This window comes from Oncorhynchus kisutch, linkage group LG8, assembly GCF_002021735.2.
Source record: "Oncorhynchus kisutch isolate 150728-3 linkage group LG8, Okis_V2, whole genome shotgun sequence".
NCBI classification, from domain to species: domain Eukaryota; kingdom Metazoa; phylum Chordata; class Actinopteri; order Salmoniformes; family Salmonidae; genus Oncorhynchus; species Oncorhynchus kisutch.
This window is the reverse complement of record NC_034181.2, coordinates 25,136,222-25,149,411: the sequence shown is the minus strand read 5'-3', so window position 1 is coordinate 25,149,411 and position 13,190 is coordinate 25,136,222. Positions and strand designations below refer to the sequence as shown.

Genomic DNA, 13,190 nt, shown 5'->3' with positions numbered 1-13,190 from the left:
TTGACTAATAAAAAATGACTAGCCTAAAGTTACAGTAACAATATTGACTGCATGTCCTAAAGCTATTCAGATACTGTACTGGTCAGTGGGTAATTCTCAGGTCAAAATCAGATCCACTTCATGGCAGAAACCAAAGGGGCATGTTTTCCCTTGCCTTCCTTCCTTCCTGCCTTTTTGTGGTTAGGGAGAATAAACGTTCAGTGAGGTTTTTCTGCTATTTTAGGTGGTGTTTGAGCCCCCATGACCAATGTTGTGGACTGAGCTGAAGATGTTTTGGCCACTAAATAACAATCTGTGTTTTAACATTTTCCATCAGGTCTTACCTCTGGACACAGAGGAAATGGTAGAGCTTCTTGTTCATGCTGGCGCTGTTTTCGTAGCTGTTAATATGCTTCATACCTGGGCTTCAAATACTTGAACAATCTTTACAAATAATTGATCTGTGCCTGTTTGAGCTTGCCTGGCTTAATAGACCAATAGAAAGACCCTGTCCATTTGGCCTGAAGTGCTCAAACTATTTAAAATGATTTTGTATTTGAACCCAGGTATGATATATTTAGCTGTTGCTTTGGAATGCCAACTGTACATGTGCTGTCTTGGATAGTGTTTGGAAAAGAACATTCAGTTAGGGCTCAATCCTAACTTGAGATTTGTGGTCCTAACTCGAGCGCTAAAATTACAGCAAAGTTTTAATTATATGTGAACATCTCAAAATAGAATTTGGCATTGCATTGTTTGTTTTTGTTTGTGTGGTCTACCACTCTGAAAAGCAGAGATTGACTCAGTATGTGTCTGTGACTCCAGAGCTCAGGGGATGAGTCTGCTGTGCTGTGGCTCAATCAGATCCAAGAAGGCATACACACAGCCAACCAAGATGAAGAGGAGGCTCTCACATGTAGGCCCACTCACAACCATATGCTCTAAACCATCAACAAATAATATCTTAGAAGTTCTTCACCATTCAAATGTCTTAACTCCAGCCACTGGATATGAGTGTCTGATAAATTACCAAAATGTAAAATGTCATAACTGTTCCTTTGTGTGTTTCAACTGTGGCAGTGGCTGGAGCAGTGGCAGACATCAACAGGGAGGTGGCGGCGGGAGACTCCCAAATTACCCTGCAGGCCCTCCAATCACCCCTGCCAGGGCTGAGAGGGGTTTTGTCTGAGTGTGCAGACACCTACCAGACACAGCTGGGCCAGCGCCAGGACCTCAACGTTACTACTGGTAACCTGGCATACAATCTGCTTTATAAATCAGTTTATTACTCATTTGTACACCTACACTGTAATAGACTAAAGAAGCATTTATGGATGTTTGTTTTCTCATCAAGACACTTTCTCTCAAACAATTCAATACATTATCCTCCCAACTTGTCTTAACGTGTAACGTCAAATGCTGCGATTAGGATGGTCCCAGGTTAGGATTCATCCCTATTCAGGATTCCTCTCGAAGTGTATGACATGTTGTTTCCTTTAGCAGGCAGCAGTGACAGTGTGTGGGTGAAACACCAGATCAAGGGAGGTTATGACTACTACTACAACCTGGAGAACCGAGAGGGGACCTGGGAGGAGCCAGAGGACTTCACACACAACAGCACACAGCTCCGCAGAGAGGAAATACAGGTACATACACACCTGCTTGTATGTTGGAGAAATACCTTTCTACATTATAATTGATGAAAATATGTTACTTAAAACGTTGGGACAATTTACAAATAACTTTCTCATACTAAATTACACTTCACCATCGACCACGTAACATGTTATATATAAGTCATGTATAATGCATAACAACACTGGAAGAGTATTCATGTGTGTGTGTCCTGGTCAGAGTGTGGTTGGAAGTGTGACAGCGGAGTATAACAGGGAGCAGTTATGGTTGGCCAACGAGGCCCTAATAACTCAGCTACAGGCTCGGGTTAGAGGTTACCTGGTGAGGAGAGCTCACGCCCAGAGACTGGATTTCCTACGACAACAAGAACCACACGTGGTCCGACTACAGGTACTATACTGTGTCATGTTCTACACCGACCGGTTTATGAAGTCAAACACAAATGTAATATCTACAGTTAATATACATGTACCGCTTTTTTAGTTTACTCACAAATACTGTAAACACACATGGACAGAGCTGGTTCTGGGTTTGATTTCCTCATGTTTATATATAGGCCTCCTGGAAGGGCTATAAACAGAGGAAGATGTACAAAGACAGAATGAATGTGCTACAAAGCAACGTGGGGACTGTCGTCAAGGTAATGAGTTTTGGGGCTGTGAGCCTTATTGGAAAGAGATAACATTAGTTTGAAATGGTGAGAAAGCAAGTGTCAATTTTCAGGAGACTCATCTCAAATTAAAACAGTTATCCGTTGCTGACATTGTTGTATTCCTCCTGGTCCAGCTTCAGTCGTTCGTTAAAATGTGGCGAGCCAAAAGTAAATACTCTCAAAGACTGCAGTATTTCAAAGACCATGTGAGTAACAAAGCACCTACATTACAAATGAGGAGTTATGTAATGTATTCATATTATATCATATTATTCATCAGTGATATTTGCTGAAGCTTGATTCCCTTCTGTCTTGTTTGTATGTTCAGGAGAAAGACATAGTGAAGATCCAGGCTTTCCTCAAGGCTAACAAAGCCAGAGATGACTACAGAACACTCAGTGAGTTCAGACAGCATTTAATACGTCACACATTTTTAAAGAAGTCACAGTTTCAGACAGAGAAGGAACTACCTGAACCTCTCCGATACAATTGCAATGTTAATTTGTTTATCTTTTTAATGTTTTTATGTCTGTCTGTGTCCGTCTTTCTCTTTGTGTGTCTGCCCTGTAGCCGGGGCTCAGGACCCTCCTCTGTCGGTGGTGCGTAAGTTTGTACACCTGCTGGAGCAGAGCAGCCTGGACCTACTGGAAGAACAGGAAGTGACACGGCTTAGGGAGGAAGTGGTCACTAAGATTCGCTCCAATCAGCAGATGGAGAAAGACCTCAACCTGATGGACATTAAGATTGGCCTGCTGGTCAAGAACAGGATCACCCTACAGGTGATGTTTTACACACAGAGGGAACATGACTGACAAAACAATGCTTTTCAACACAACTGAGAAACTATGCTTATTCACAACAGTCCTGCTACAGTTCCCAGAGCCATTCCCCTTAAGCTGCTGATAACAACTGTTTCTGGAGATAGCGCTTAGTCTACAATAGTCATAGGCCTGCTCAGATACTTGAATAATGCATTCCTCTTCTGTCTTTCTTAAAGTTATCACTGATCAACACAACTGGATAGGTGAGCAGGGATTTTTTCATGCTGCCTACTGTCCATCTTCCCAGGATGTGGTTTCCCATAGTAAGAAGCTGACGGTGAAGAAGAGTAAAGAAGAGCTGGCTGCAGGGGACAGGCAGGGCATCAAGGCACTGAGCAAAGACAAGAGGAAGAAACTAGAGGCTTACCAGCACCTCTTCTACCTGCTGCAGGTGAGTTCGAAGCACAGAACACACTATGACACGCTCACACACACTCACACACTCTTTTACCTCGATCTCATCTCCTCTCCACAGACCAACCCTTCGTACCTGGCCAAGTTGATCTTCCAGATGCCTCAGAACAAGTCTACTAAGTTCATGGACACAGTGATCTTCACCCTGTATAACTATGCCTCCAACCAGAGAGAGGAGTACCTGCTGCTCAAACTCTTCAAGACCGCTCTGGAGGAGGAGATCAAGTGAGTGGAACTTTCACCTGTCCCAAATCGTACACCTCCCTTATACAGTTACTACAGATGGTCTAGCCTGGGTGCCATTATTTCTTTGCACTCATGATAAGGCAACGATGTACAGAATCACTGTTGAGTGCAACAGACAGTAATCCACATTCCCTCCTACTTCATAACTCAAGGATCCTCTCCAATCATATACAGTATTATATATAAGTTGTCTGATGTTTCCTGAATATAAAGGAATAATATGGTTGCATGATAAAATGTCTCTCTTGCTCTCCCTCAGGTCCAAGGTGGATCAGATCCAGGACATCGTGACTGGGAACCCCACGGTCATCAAGATGGTGGTGAGCTTCAACCGTGGAGCCCGTGGTCACAACACGCTGAGGCAGCTGCTGGCACCTGTGGTCAAGGAGATAATCGAGGACAAGGGCCTGGGCATCAACACCAACCCTGTGGAAGTGTACAAGGCTTGGGTCAACCAGCTGGAGACCAACACTGGAGAGGCCAGGTGAGCACACAGACAGTGGTGGAAAAATACTTTAAAGTACTACTTTAGTCGTTTTTTGGGGTATCTGTACTTTACTATTTGCCAACTTTTACTTCACTACATTCCTAAAGAAAATGTAAATTTTTTTACAACTTTTTTACTCCACACATGTTCCCTGACAACCCAAAGTACTACTTAGCAGAACAAGAAAATTGTGAAATTCACACACTTATCAAGAGAACACGTGGTTGAACACGAGTGTTGGAGTGTGCCCCTGGCTATCCATACATTAAAAAAACAAGAGCATGGTCTGTCCACTTTGCTGAATGTAAGGAATTTGAAATGATTTATACTTTTACTTTTGATACTTAAGTATATTTTAATAATTCAATTTACTTTTGATAGTGAAGTATATTTTAAACCAAATACTTTTAGACTTTTACTCAAGTAGTATTTTACTGGGTGACTTTTACTTGAGTAACTTTCTATTAAGGTATCTAAACTTTTACTCAAGTATGAAAATTGCATACTTTTTCCAACACTACACACACACACACACACACACACACACACACACACACACACACACACACAGAGACAACATGCGTACAGTGTATGTTTGCGTACACACAAACATACACTGACCTCAATGTTGTCCTACCTCTCTCAGTAAACTGCCTTACGAGGTGACCCCGGACCAGGCCATGGCACACGAGGAAGTACGTGCCAAGCTGGAGTCCTCCAGTCGGGCGCTGCGGACAGCCACAGACAAAGTGCTCAACTCCATCGTGTCGTCACTGGACAACATCCCGTAAGTCTAAGGCCTGGTTGGAATTCTTAAAAAATGCGTCCTTTTTCCTTTCCTGCCATGGTCAAAGGTGGTGAACTATAAAGGGCATTTTGTTCCATTTGGGAGGCAACCCCAGTGGTGTGTTAGTGGAAGGGTAGACAAACAGTGCTTAGAGACGCCAGAGGGTTACAACCCATCCATGTTACATAGCTACTGGTTTAGACAACTGTTGAATCCCCACTCTGCAGTGCTTAGTATACTCCACAGGGGGGCATCACAGTGTTATTTTGTACAACAGACAAAAATACAGCCCTCATTTTCTGAAACGGTCATGGTCCCCTGCATTTTATGTTGATGCGCCCCATCATTTGTGCATCAATTCACTATGTTGTGTATTTTTAATGCATGCTGGTTTCACATCTTGTCCATGTTTTTTGTTGTTGTGCATGTAGCTATGGCATGAGGTACGTTGCAAAGGTCCTGAAAAATTCACTTCATGAAAAGTTCCCAGATGCTACAGAGGATGAGTTGTTGAAGGTACAAGGCTTAAGTATTACATCTCATAAATGTCCTCTCCTTCATACACCTTTCGTTCATGTTGCTGTTATTGGTTTGGTAATATCAAGTTCCTTTAGTGTTCCCTGACACTGTAGTCCCCATGCAAATATTCAGCAACTTCAGTTTGTACTGATTAATACAGGTATTTGACGCCATGAAGCTATGTTTAACTGTGTGTGTGTCGGCTGTCAGATTGTAGGGAACCTGCTGTACTACCGTTACATGAACCCAGCCATAGTGGCTCCAGATGGCTTCGACATCATAGACATGTCAGCCGGAGGTCAGCTCCACTCTGACCAGCGTCGCAACCTGGGCTCCGTGGCAAAGATGCTGCAGCACGCCGCCGCCAACAAGCTGTTCGAGGGAGAGAATGCCCATATGACCCCCATGAACAACTACATCTCCCAGACCTACCAGAAGTTCAGGTGAGCGTAAATAACTACAACTCCCAAGCCTCTTGGCTGAGGTTCAGTTAAGATGGGTCTGGGAGTTGTAGTTTTCTATCTGCAGGCCCGTTCCGAGATAAAAGTGCTTATTCACAAGGGTTGGCCTTTGTCTGCGCTATGTGCTGCGCAGACTGTTTACTGCAGCACTTTATCTATATTTATTTGATCTATAAATTCCCTCATCTCCAAGCTGTGCATCCAATCCTTATTATGGAAAGATGTGTGAACCTCTGTATTTCCTGGCTCAGGCTGACGCTCGTGGACAAACAGAACCGCTACCCCAAAAGAGCTGTTGGCTAGCAGACCTCTGTAGGACTAAAACTGTCACCATGTTTTTAAATGTTACATTCACTCCGAGTAGAACTGCTCCTGAGACTGCCATGTATAGAGAAATGTGCCATCTAATAAAGCAGAAGGGGATGAGATAAGAAAAAGAGCGGGCTTTATAAACGATTTGGAGGTCAGGGCAGGGTTAAGTTGACATGGGAGCAGAGGTGAGTCAGGAGAAAGAGGAAGTGTCTTTGTGTGAAAGTGCAGTGTCAGCAAGGAAGATGGTGTGGGAAATGGGTCTTCACTAAAACTCAATACCACACACACACACACAGAGCGAGAAAGGGACAAAGGGTTATGTTCCCTGAATTCTCTGCCCCGACCTCCTACAGCATTGACTTATCTTTACTGGAAATCAGTTTGAACTCCAGCCACTATTAAAAAAGCAAAGACTAAACCCTAATTCAACAGGATATGTTTTGTCTTTAAAGGGAAATTCTGCCACTTTTCAACCTCACTCAGTATCTTCAACACCAAGCTAGTCTCTACATACAGTGCTGCTTGAAAGTATGTGAATCCTTACAGGGCTGGTCATTCGTTTGCTATAAAATATTAAAATAAACATAAAATCCTTATCTCATCTCCAATTCGTAATAAATACATTCCAAGTAAATGACAGACACAAAAAAATGATATATTTTCTTTATTTAACAAAAACTTTGATGCAAAAAATTTGAACCCCTTCAGTCAATAGCTTGTGGCACTTCCATTAGCAGTGATACCTTGGAGTACATGTCTCCTATAGCCAGTAATCAGTCTCTGACATCTGTTTTGAGGGATTTTTGCCCACTCCTCCTTACAGAACTCAGCTAATTGAGTGAGGTTTGAGGGGTGTCTGGCATGAACTGCCCGCTTCAGGTCCAGCCACAGCATCTCAATTGGATTCAGGTCTGGACTTTGACTTGGCCAATCCAAAAAACACATTTTCTTTCTCCGGAGCCATTGTTTCGTAGATTTGTTTGAACGATTTGGGTCGTTGTCTTGTGGAAGACCCATTTTGACTGATGGCCTGACGTTCTGTTCAAGAATCTCCTGGTACACCTAAGAATTCATGGTTCCCTTAATGATGTGGAGTCATCCAGGTCCAGAAGAGGAAAAGCAGCCCCAGATCATGACATTCCCACCACCACGCTTGACTGTTGGGATAAGTTTATTTTGGTAGTGCACAGTTACCTGAGATGCAGCAAGGGAGGTCTGCAAATCCCTAGAAGTTATGTTTGGGTTGCTGTCATGTTAAATACTCTCCATTTGTAAATGATTTACCTCTCGGCATGGTGTGCTTTGCATTCACCTGGTTAGATAACACCAAACTGACCAGGTTTCTTATCTCTATTTATCAGAGTCCCGTCCAAACTCTTTCCTAAAGATCTCTCCTTTGATTGGTTCATTTGGTACCCAATTATTTACCCACCTGATGCTATTTACCTAATTGATTTAACCAATGCAACTTGGGGTTCACTTATTTTTGCACCAGCACCAATTCCTTTTTTATTTCGTTTTTCTACTACACACATGATTTCCTCTACACTAACATATGGTATTGGTAAATATAAACCTGTTATGTCAGATCAAAAATAATTGTTCTGATTTAAATTAAGATTTCATGTGCAGGCCAGTCAAGTTCTTCCACACTGATCTCGACAAACCATTTCTGTATGGACCTCACTCTTTGCACTGGGGCATTGCCATGCTGAAACAGGAAAGGGCCTTCCCCAAACTGTTGCCACAAAGTTAGAAGCACAGAATTATCTAGAATGCCATTGTATGCTGTAGCGTTAAGATTTCCCTTCACTGGTATTAAGGAGCCTGAATCATGAAAAACAGTCCCAGACCATTATTCCTACTCCACCAAATTTTACAGTTGGCACTATGCATTCGGGCAGGTAGTGTTTTCCTGGCATCAGCCAAACCCAGATTTATCTGTCGGACTGCCAGATGGTGAACCATGATTCATCACTCCAGAGAACGCATTTCCACTGCTCCAGAGTCAAATGGCGGTGAGATTTACACCACTCCAGCCGACACTAGGCATCATTGCACATGGTGTTCTTAGGCGTGTGTGCGGCTGCTCGGCCATGGAAACCCATTTCATGAAGCTACCGACGAACAGTTATTGTGCTGACGTTGCTTCCAGAGGCCGTTTGGAACTCGGTATTGAGTGTTGCAACCGAGGACAGACCATTTTTACACACTTCAGCACTCGGCGGTGCAGTTCTGTGAGCTTGAGTGGCCTACCACTTCACGGCTGAGCCGCTTTTGTTTCTAGACATTTCAACTTCACAATAACAGAACTTACAGTTGTGCAGGGTGAAAAAGTGGCATACTATGACGGTGTCACGTTTAAAGTCACTGAGCTCTTCGATATGCCATTCTACTGCCAATGTTTGTCTATGGAGATTGCATGGCTGTGTGCTCGATTTTATACACCTGTCAGAAACGGGTGTGGCTAAAATTGTCGATTTCACATACTTTTGTATAAATAGTGTATCTTCAGAAATGATTAATGATTTTACTACTACCCATTTGTCCAGTAATCTTCCTGGTGAGGTAAAAAACCAACAGAATGCTTTGATCCCGTCTTTCAGGGTGTTTTTCCAGGCGGCGTGTGACGTCCCTGAGCCGGAGGAGAAGTTTAACGTGGATGAGTACTCTGACATGGTGACTCTGTGCAAGCCTGTCATCTACATCTCTATAGATGAGGTCATCAACACACATTCGGTAAACCCAGACTATCTGTGCATCCCAAATGGCACCATATTCCCTTTACAGTGCACTACATTTGGCCAGAGCGCTATGGGCCCTGGTTAAAGGTAATGCCCTATATAGGGAATAAAGTGCCATTTGGGACAAGATCTTGGACTCTCCTTTTCCTTCCCCCTCTCTCCTAGTCTTCCTCTTCCCATCTCTCTCTCTCCTTTTCCTTCCCACTCTCTCCTAGTCTCCCTCTTCCCATCTCTCTCTCTCCTTTTCCTTCCCTCTCTCTCCTTTTCCTTCCCACTCTCTCCTAGTCTCCCTCTTCCCATCTCTCTCTCTCCTTTTCCTTCCCACTCTCTTCTAGTCTCCCTCTTCCCATCTCTCTCCTTTTCCTTCCCACTCTCTTCTAGTCTCCCTCTTCCCATCTCTCTCCTTTTCCTTCCCACTCTCTTCTAGTCTCCCTCTTCCCATCTCTCTCCTTTTCCTTCCCCCTCTCTTCTAGTCTCCCTCTTCCCATCTCTCTCCTTTACCTTCCCACTCTCTCCTAGTCTCCCTCTTCCCATCTCTCTCTCTCCTTTACCTTCCCACTCTCTCCTAGTCTCCCTCTTCCCATCTCTCTCTCTCCTTTTCCTTCCCACTCTCTCCTAGTCTCCCTCTTCCCATCTCTCTCCTCTAGTCTCCCTCTTCCCATCTCTCTCCTTTACCTTCCCACTCTCTCCTAGTCTCCCTCTTCCCATCTCTCTCTCTCCTTTTCCTTCTCACTCTCTTCTAGTCTCCCTCTTCCCATCTCTCTCTCTCCTTTTCCTTCTCACTCTCTTCTAGTCTCCCTCTTCCCATCTCTCTCTCTCCTTTTCCTTCTCACTCTCTTCTAGTCTCCCTCTTCCCATCTCTCTCTCCCTTTCCTTCCCACTCTCTTCTAGTCTCCCTCTTCCCATCTCTCCCTTTCCTTCCCACTCTCTTCTAGTCTCCCTCTTCCCATCTCTCCTTTTCCTTCCCCCTCTCTTCTAGTCTCCCTCTTCCCATCTCTCTCTCTCCTTTTCCTTCCCACTCTCTTCTAGTCTCCCTCTTCCCATCTCTCTCTCTCCCTTTCCTTCCCACTCTCTTCTAGTCTCCCTCTTCCCATCTCTCCTTTTCCTTCCCCCTCTCTTCTAGTCTCCCTCTTCCCATCTCTCTCCTTTTCCTTCCCCCTCTCTTCTATTCTCCCTCTCCATCTCCTGGGTATGAATGAGAGGGGTGATGGTGACAGGGAGGACATAAAGGAGGACATCAGAGGTTCTCATAGCAAAATGTCTCAGATGTTGACATCCTTTTTGGCGTTGTTAGTTTCACTCTCTGTTCACCTCACCCACATGGATTACAAGCACAACAATGGACATGACGTGCATTATACCCCACTGACAGACATGCTCAGCTTTTATCTTGCAGTTACAGAGTTTAGGATTTCCTTACTGCAACTTTGACACACACACACACTGCACGCACACACGTGTGTGCGCAGTAATAAACAGAGAATACTATATTTTACTGTAAAGTCTCAATACATGAACGAAATACATCCCCAAGGAGGATGAGATGAATGGAGGAAGGGATGGATGGATGACCCCCTCCTAGCACAGCTGTGTCCAATGCCATAGGAAGGCAATGGATGTCCTGTCATTATCAATCTCCACGTAAAGAGGAAGAGGGGGCTGAGCTTGGTATTACTGCAGAGCTGTGCTAGGAGGCGGTCTAAGAGGGGGTCATCCATCTGTCCTTTCCTCCATTCATCTCATCCTCCTTGGGGATGTATTTCGTTCATGTATTGAGACTTTACAGTAAATAGTATTCTCTGTTTATGACTGCGTGTCTGTGTGTGTGTTGCCCTGTCTATAAAGACAGGGTAAACATCAAACTGTTATCACACACAGCATACATACAGTGCTGGCTGGAGAGGCCTAGTCTTGGAGGAGTGTGTGTCTGACATAATGCACCTGTGTGGTGTTCTTTGTGTGTGTCCTAGCTAGTGTTGGAGCACCTGGAAGCAATCTCCCCCGACCACAACGACCTGCTGCATGAGCTGTTGCAGGACCTAGGGGACATGCCTGACGTGGAGGCACTGCTGGGTATCACAGACACCCCTACACCCTCACCCTGTTCCTACACCCCTCACCCTGTTCCTACACCCCTCACCCTGTTCCTACACCCCTCACCCTGCTTCCTACACCCCTCACCCTGCTTCCTACACCCCTCACCCTGCTTCCTACACCCCTCACCCTGCTTCCTACACCCTCACCCTGCTTCCTACACCCCTTACCCTGCTTCCTACACCCCTCACCCTGCTTCCTACACCGCCCACACTATACCTCCTACACCCCTCATCCTGCTTCCTACACCCCTCATCCTGCTTCCTACACCCCTCACCCCTCACCCTGCTTCCTACACCCCTCACCCTGCTTCCTACACCCCTCACCCTGCTTCCTACACCCCTCACCCTGCTTCCTACACCGCCCACACTATACCTCCTACACCCCTCAGTTCACCTTCATCCCTGCCTCCCAGACACCCAACGTTATACAGTACCAGTCAAAAGTTTGGACACACCTACTCATTCCAGGGTTTTTTCTTATTTCTACATTGTAGAATATTAGTGAAGACATCAAAGCTATGAAATAATGTATATGGAATCATGTAGTAACCCAAAAGTGTTAAACAAATCAAAATATATTTTATATTTCAGATTCTTCAACATAGCCACGCTTTGCCTTGATGACAGCTTTGCACACTCATTCTCTCAACCAGCTTTATGAGATAGTCACCTGGAATGCATTTTAATTAACAGGTGTCCTTGTTAAAAGTTAATTTGTGGAATTTCTTTCCTTCTTAATGCTCTTGAACCAATCAGTTGTGTTGTGGTAGGGGTGGTATACAGAAGATAGCCCAATTTGGTAAAAGACCAAGTCTATATTATGGCAAGAACAGCTTAAATAAGCAAAGACAAACGACAGTCTATTTTTGATTTATTTAACCTTTATTTAACTAGGCAAGTCAGTTAAGAACAAATTCTTATTTTACAATGACGGTCTACCCCGGCCAAACCCTCCCCTAACCTAGACGATTTTGGGCCAATTGTGCGCCGCCCTATGGGACTATCATTACTTTAAGACATGAAGGTCACTCAATCCATTGTCACTCAATCCATTGACATTGGAAAATGTCAAGAACCTGTAAAGTTGCTCTCATGAGGACCGCCACAGGAAAGGAAGACCCAGAGTTACCTCTGCTGCAGAGGATAAGTTCATTGGAGTTACCAGCCTCAGAAAATGCAGCCCAAATAAATGCTTCAGAGTCCAAGTAACAGACACATCTCAACTGTTCAGAGAAGACTGCGTGAATCAGGCCTTCATGGTCGAATTTCTGCAAACAAACCACTACTAAAGGACACCAATAATAAGAAGAGACTTGCTTGGGCCAAGAAACACAAGCAAAGGACATTAGAACGGTGGAAATCTGTCCTTTGGTCTGATGAGGCCAAATTTGAGATATTTCGTTCCAACCGCCATGTCTTTGTGAGACGCAGAGTAGGTAAACGGATTATCTCTGCATGTGTAGTTCCCACCGTGAAACATGGAAGAGGAGGTGTGATGGTGCTTTGCTGGTGACACTGTCAGTGATTTATTTAGAATTCTACGCGCACTTAACCAGCATGGCTACCACAGCATTCTGCAGCGATACGCCATCCCATCTGGTTTGCGCTTAGTGGGACTATCATTTGTTTTTCAACAGAACAATGACCTAACACACCTCCAGGCTGTGTCAGGGCTATTCGACCAAGAAGGAGAGTGATGGAGTGCTGCATCAGATGACCTGACCTCAACCCAATTGAGGTGGTTTGGGATGAGTTGGACCATGGAGAGAAGGAAAAGCAGCCAACAAGTGCTTGGTATATGTTGGTACTCCTTCAATACTGTTGGAAAAGCATTCCAGGTGAAGCTGGTTGAGAGAATGCAAAAGAGTGTGCAAAGCTGTCAAGGCAGAAGGTGGCTACTTTGAAGAATCTAAAATCTAAAATATATTTTGATTGGTTTAACTCTTTAAAAAGATATATATATATATATTATTTTTTTTACTACATGATTTCATGTGTTATTTCATAGTTTTGATGTCTTCACTGTTATTTTACAAT

At 44.2% G+C, this 13,190-nt stretch overlaps 1 protein-coding gene across 2 annotated transcripts in view; it reads left to right on the top strand.

The window, feature by feature from the left end:
- The window catches only part of LOC109896019 (ras GTPase-activating-like protein IQGAP1), an 84,797-nt gene that overhangs the window by 61,370 nt on the left and 10,237 nt on the right, over positions 1 to 13,190 (top strand). The window contains exons 16-31 of one of the 2 annotated variants that reach the window (XM_020490207.2): positions 805 to 895; positions 1,060 to 1,227; positions 1,483 to 1,625; positions 1,834 to 2,004; positions 2,171 to 2,254; positions 2,401 to 2,472; positions 2,595 to 2,664; positions 2,837 to 3,045; positions 3,335 to 3,478; positions 3,563 to 3,726; positions 4,007 to 4,231; positions 4,881 to 5,021; positions 5,453 to 5,537; positions 5,751 to 5,983; positions 8,920 to 9,052; positions 11,028 to 11,130. In XM_020490207.2, coding sequence (XP_020345796.1) covers positions 805 to 895; positions 1,060 to 1,227; positions 1,483 to 1,625; positions 1,834 to 2,004; positions 2,171 to 2,254; positions 2,401 to 2,472; positions 2,595 to 2,664; positions 2,837 to 3,045; positions 3,335 to 3,478; positions 3,563 to 3,726; positions 4,007 to 4,231; positions 4,881 to 5,021; positions 5,453 to 5,537; positions 5,751 to 5,983; positions 8,920 to 9,052; positions 11,028 to 11,130 — 2,236 coding nt within the window. Of the gene's footprint in view, positions 1 to 804; positions 896 to 1,059; positions 1,228 to 1,479; positions 1,626 to 1,833; positions 2,005 to 2,170; positions 2,255 to 2,400; positions 2,473 to 2,594; positions 2,665 to 2,836; positions 3,046 to 3,334; positions 3,479 to 3,562; positions 3,727 to 4,006; positions 4,232 to 4,880; positions 5,022 to 5,452; positions 5,538 to 5,750; positions 5,984 to 8,919; positions 9,053 to 11,027; positions 11,131 to 13,190 lie in introns of both variants that reach the window. The other variant, XM_020490206.2, reaches the window with a different exon arrangement.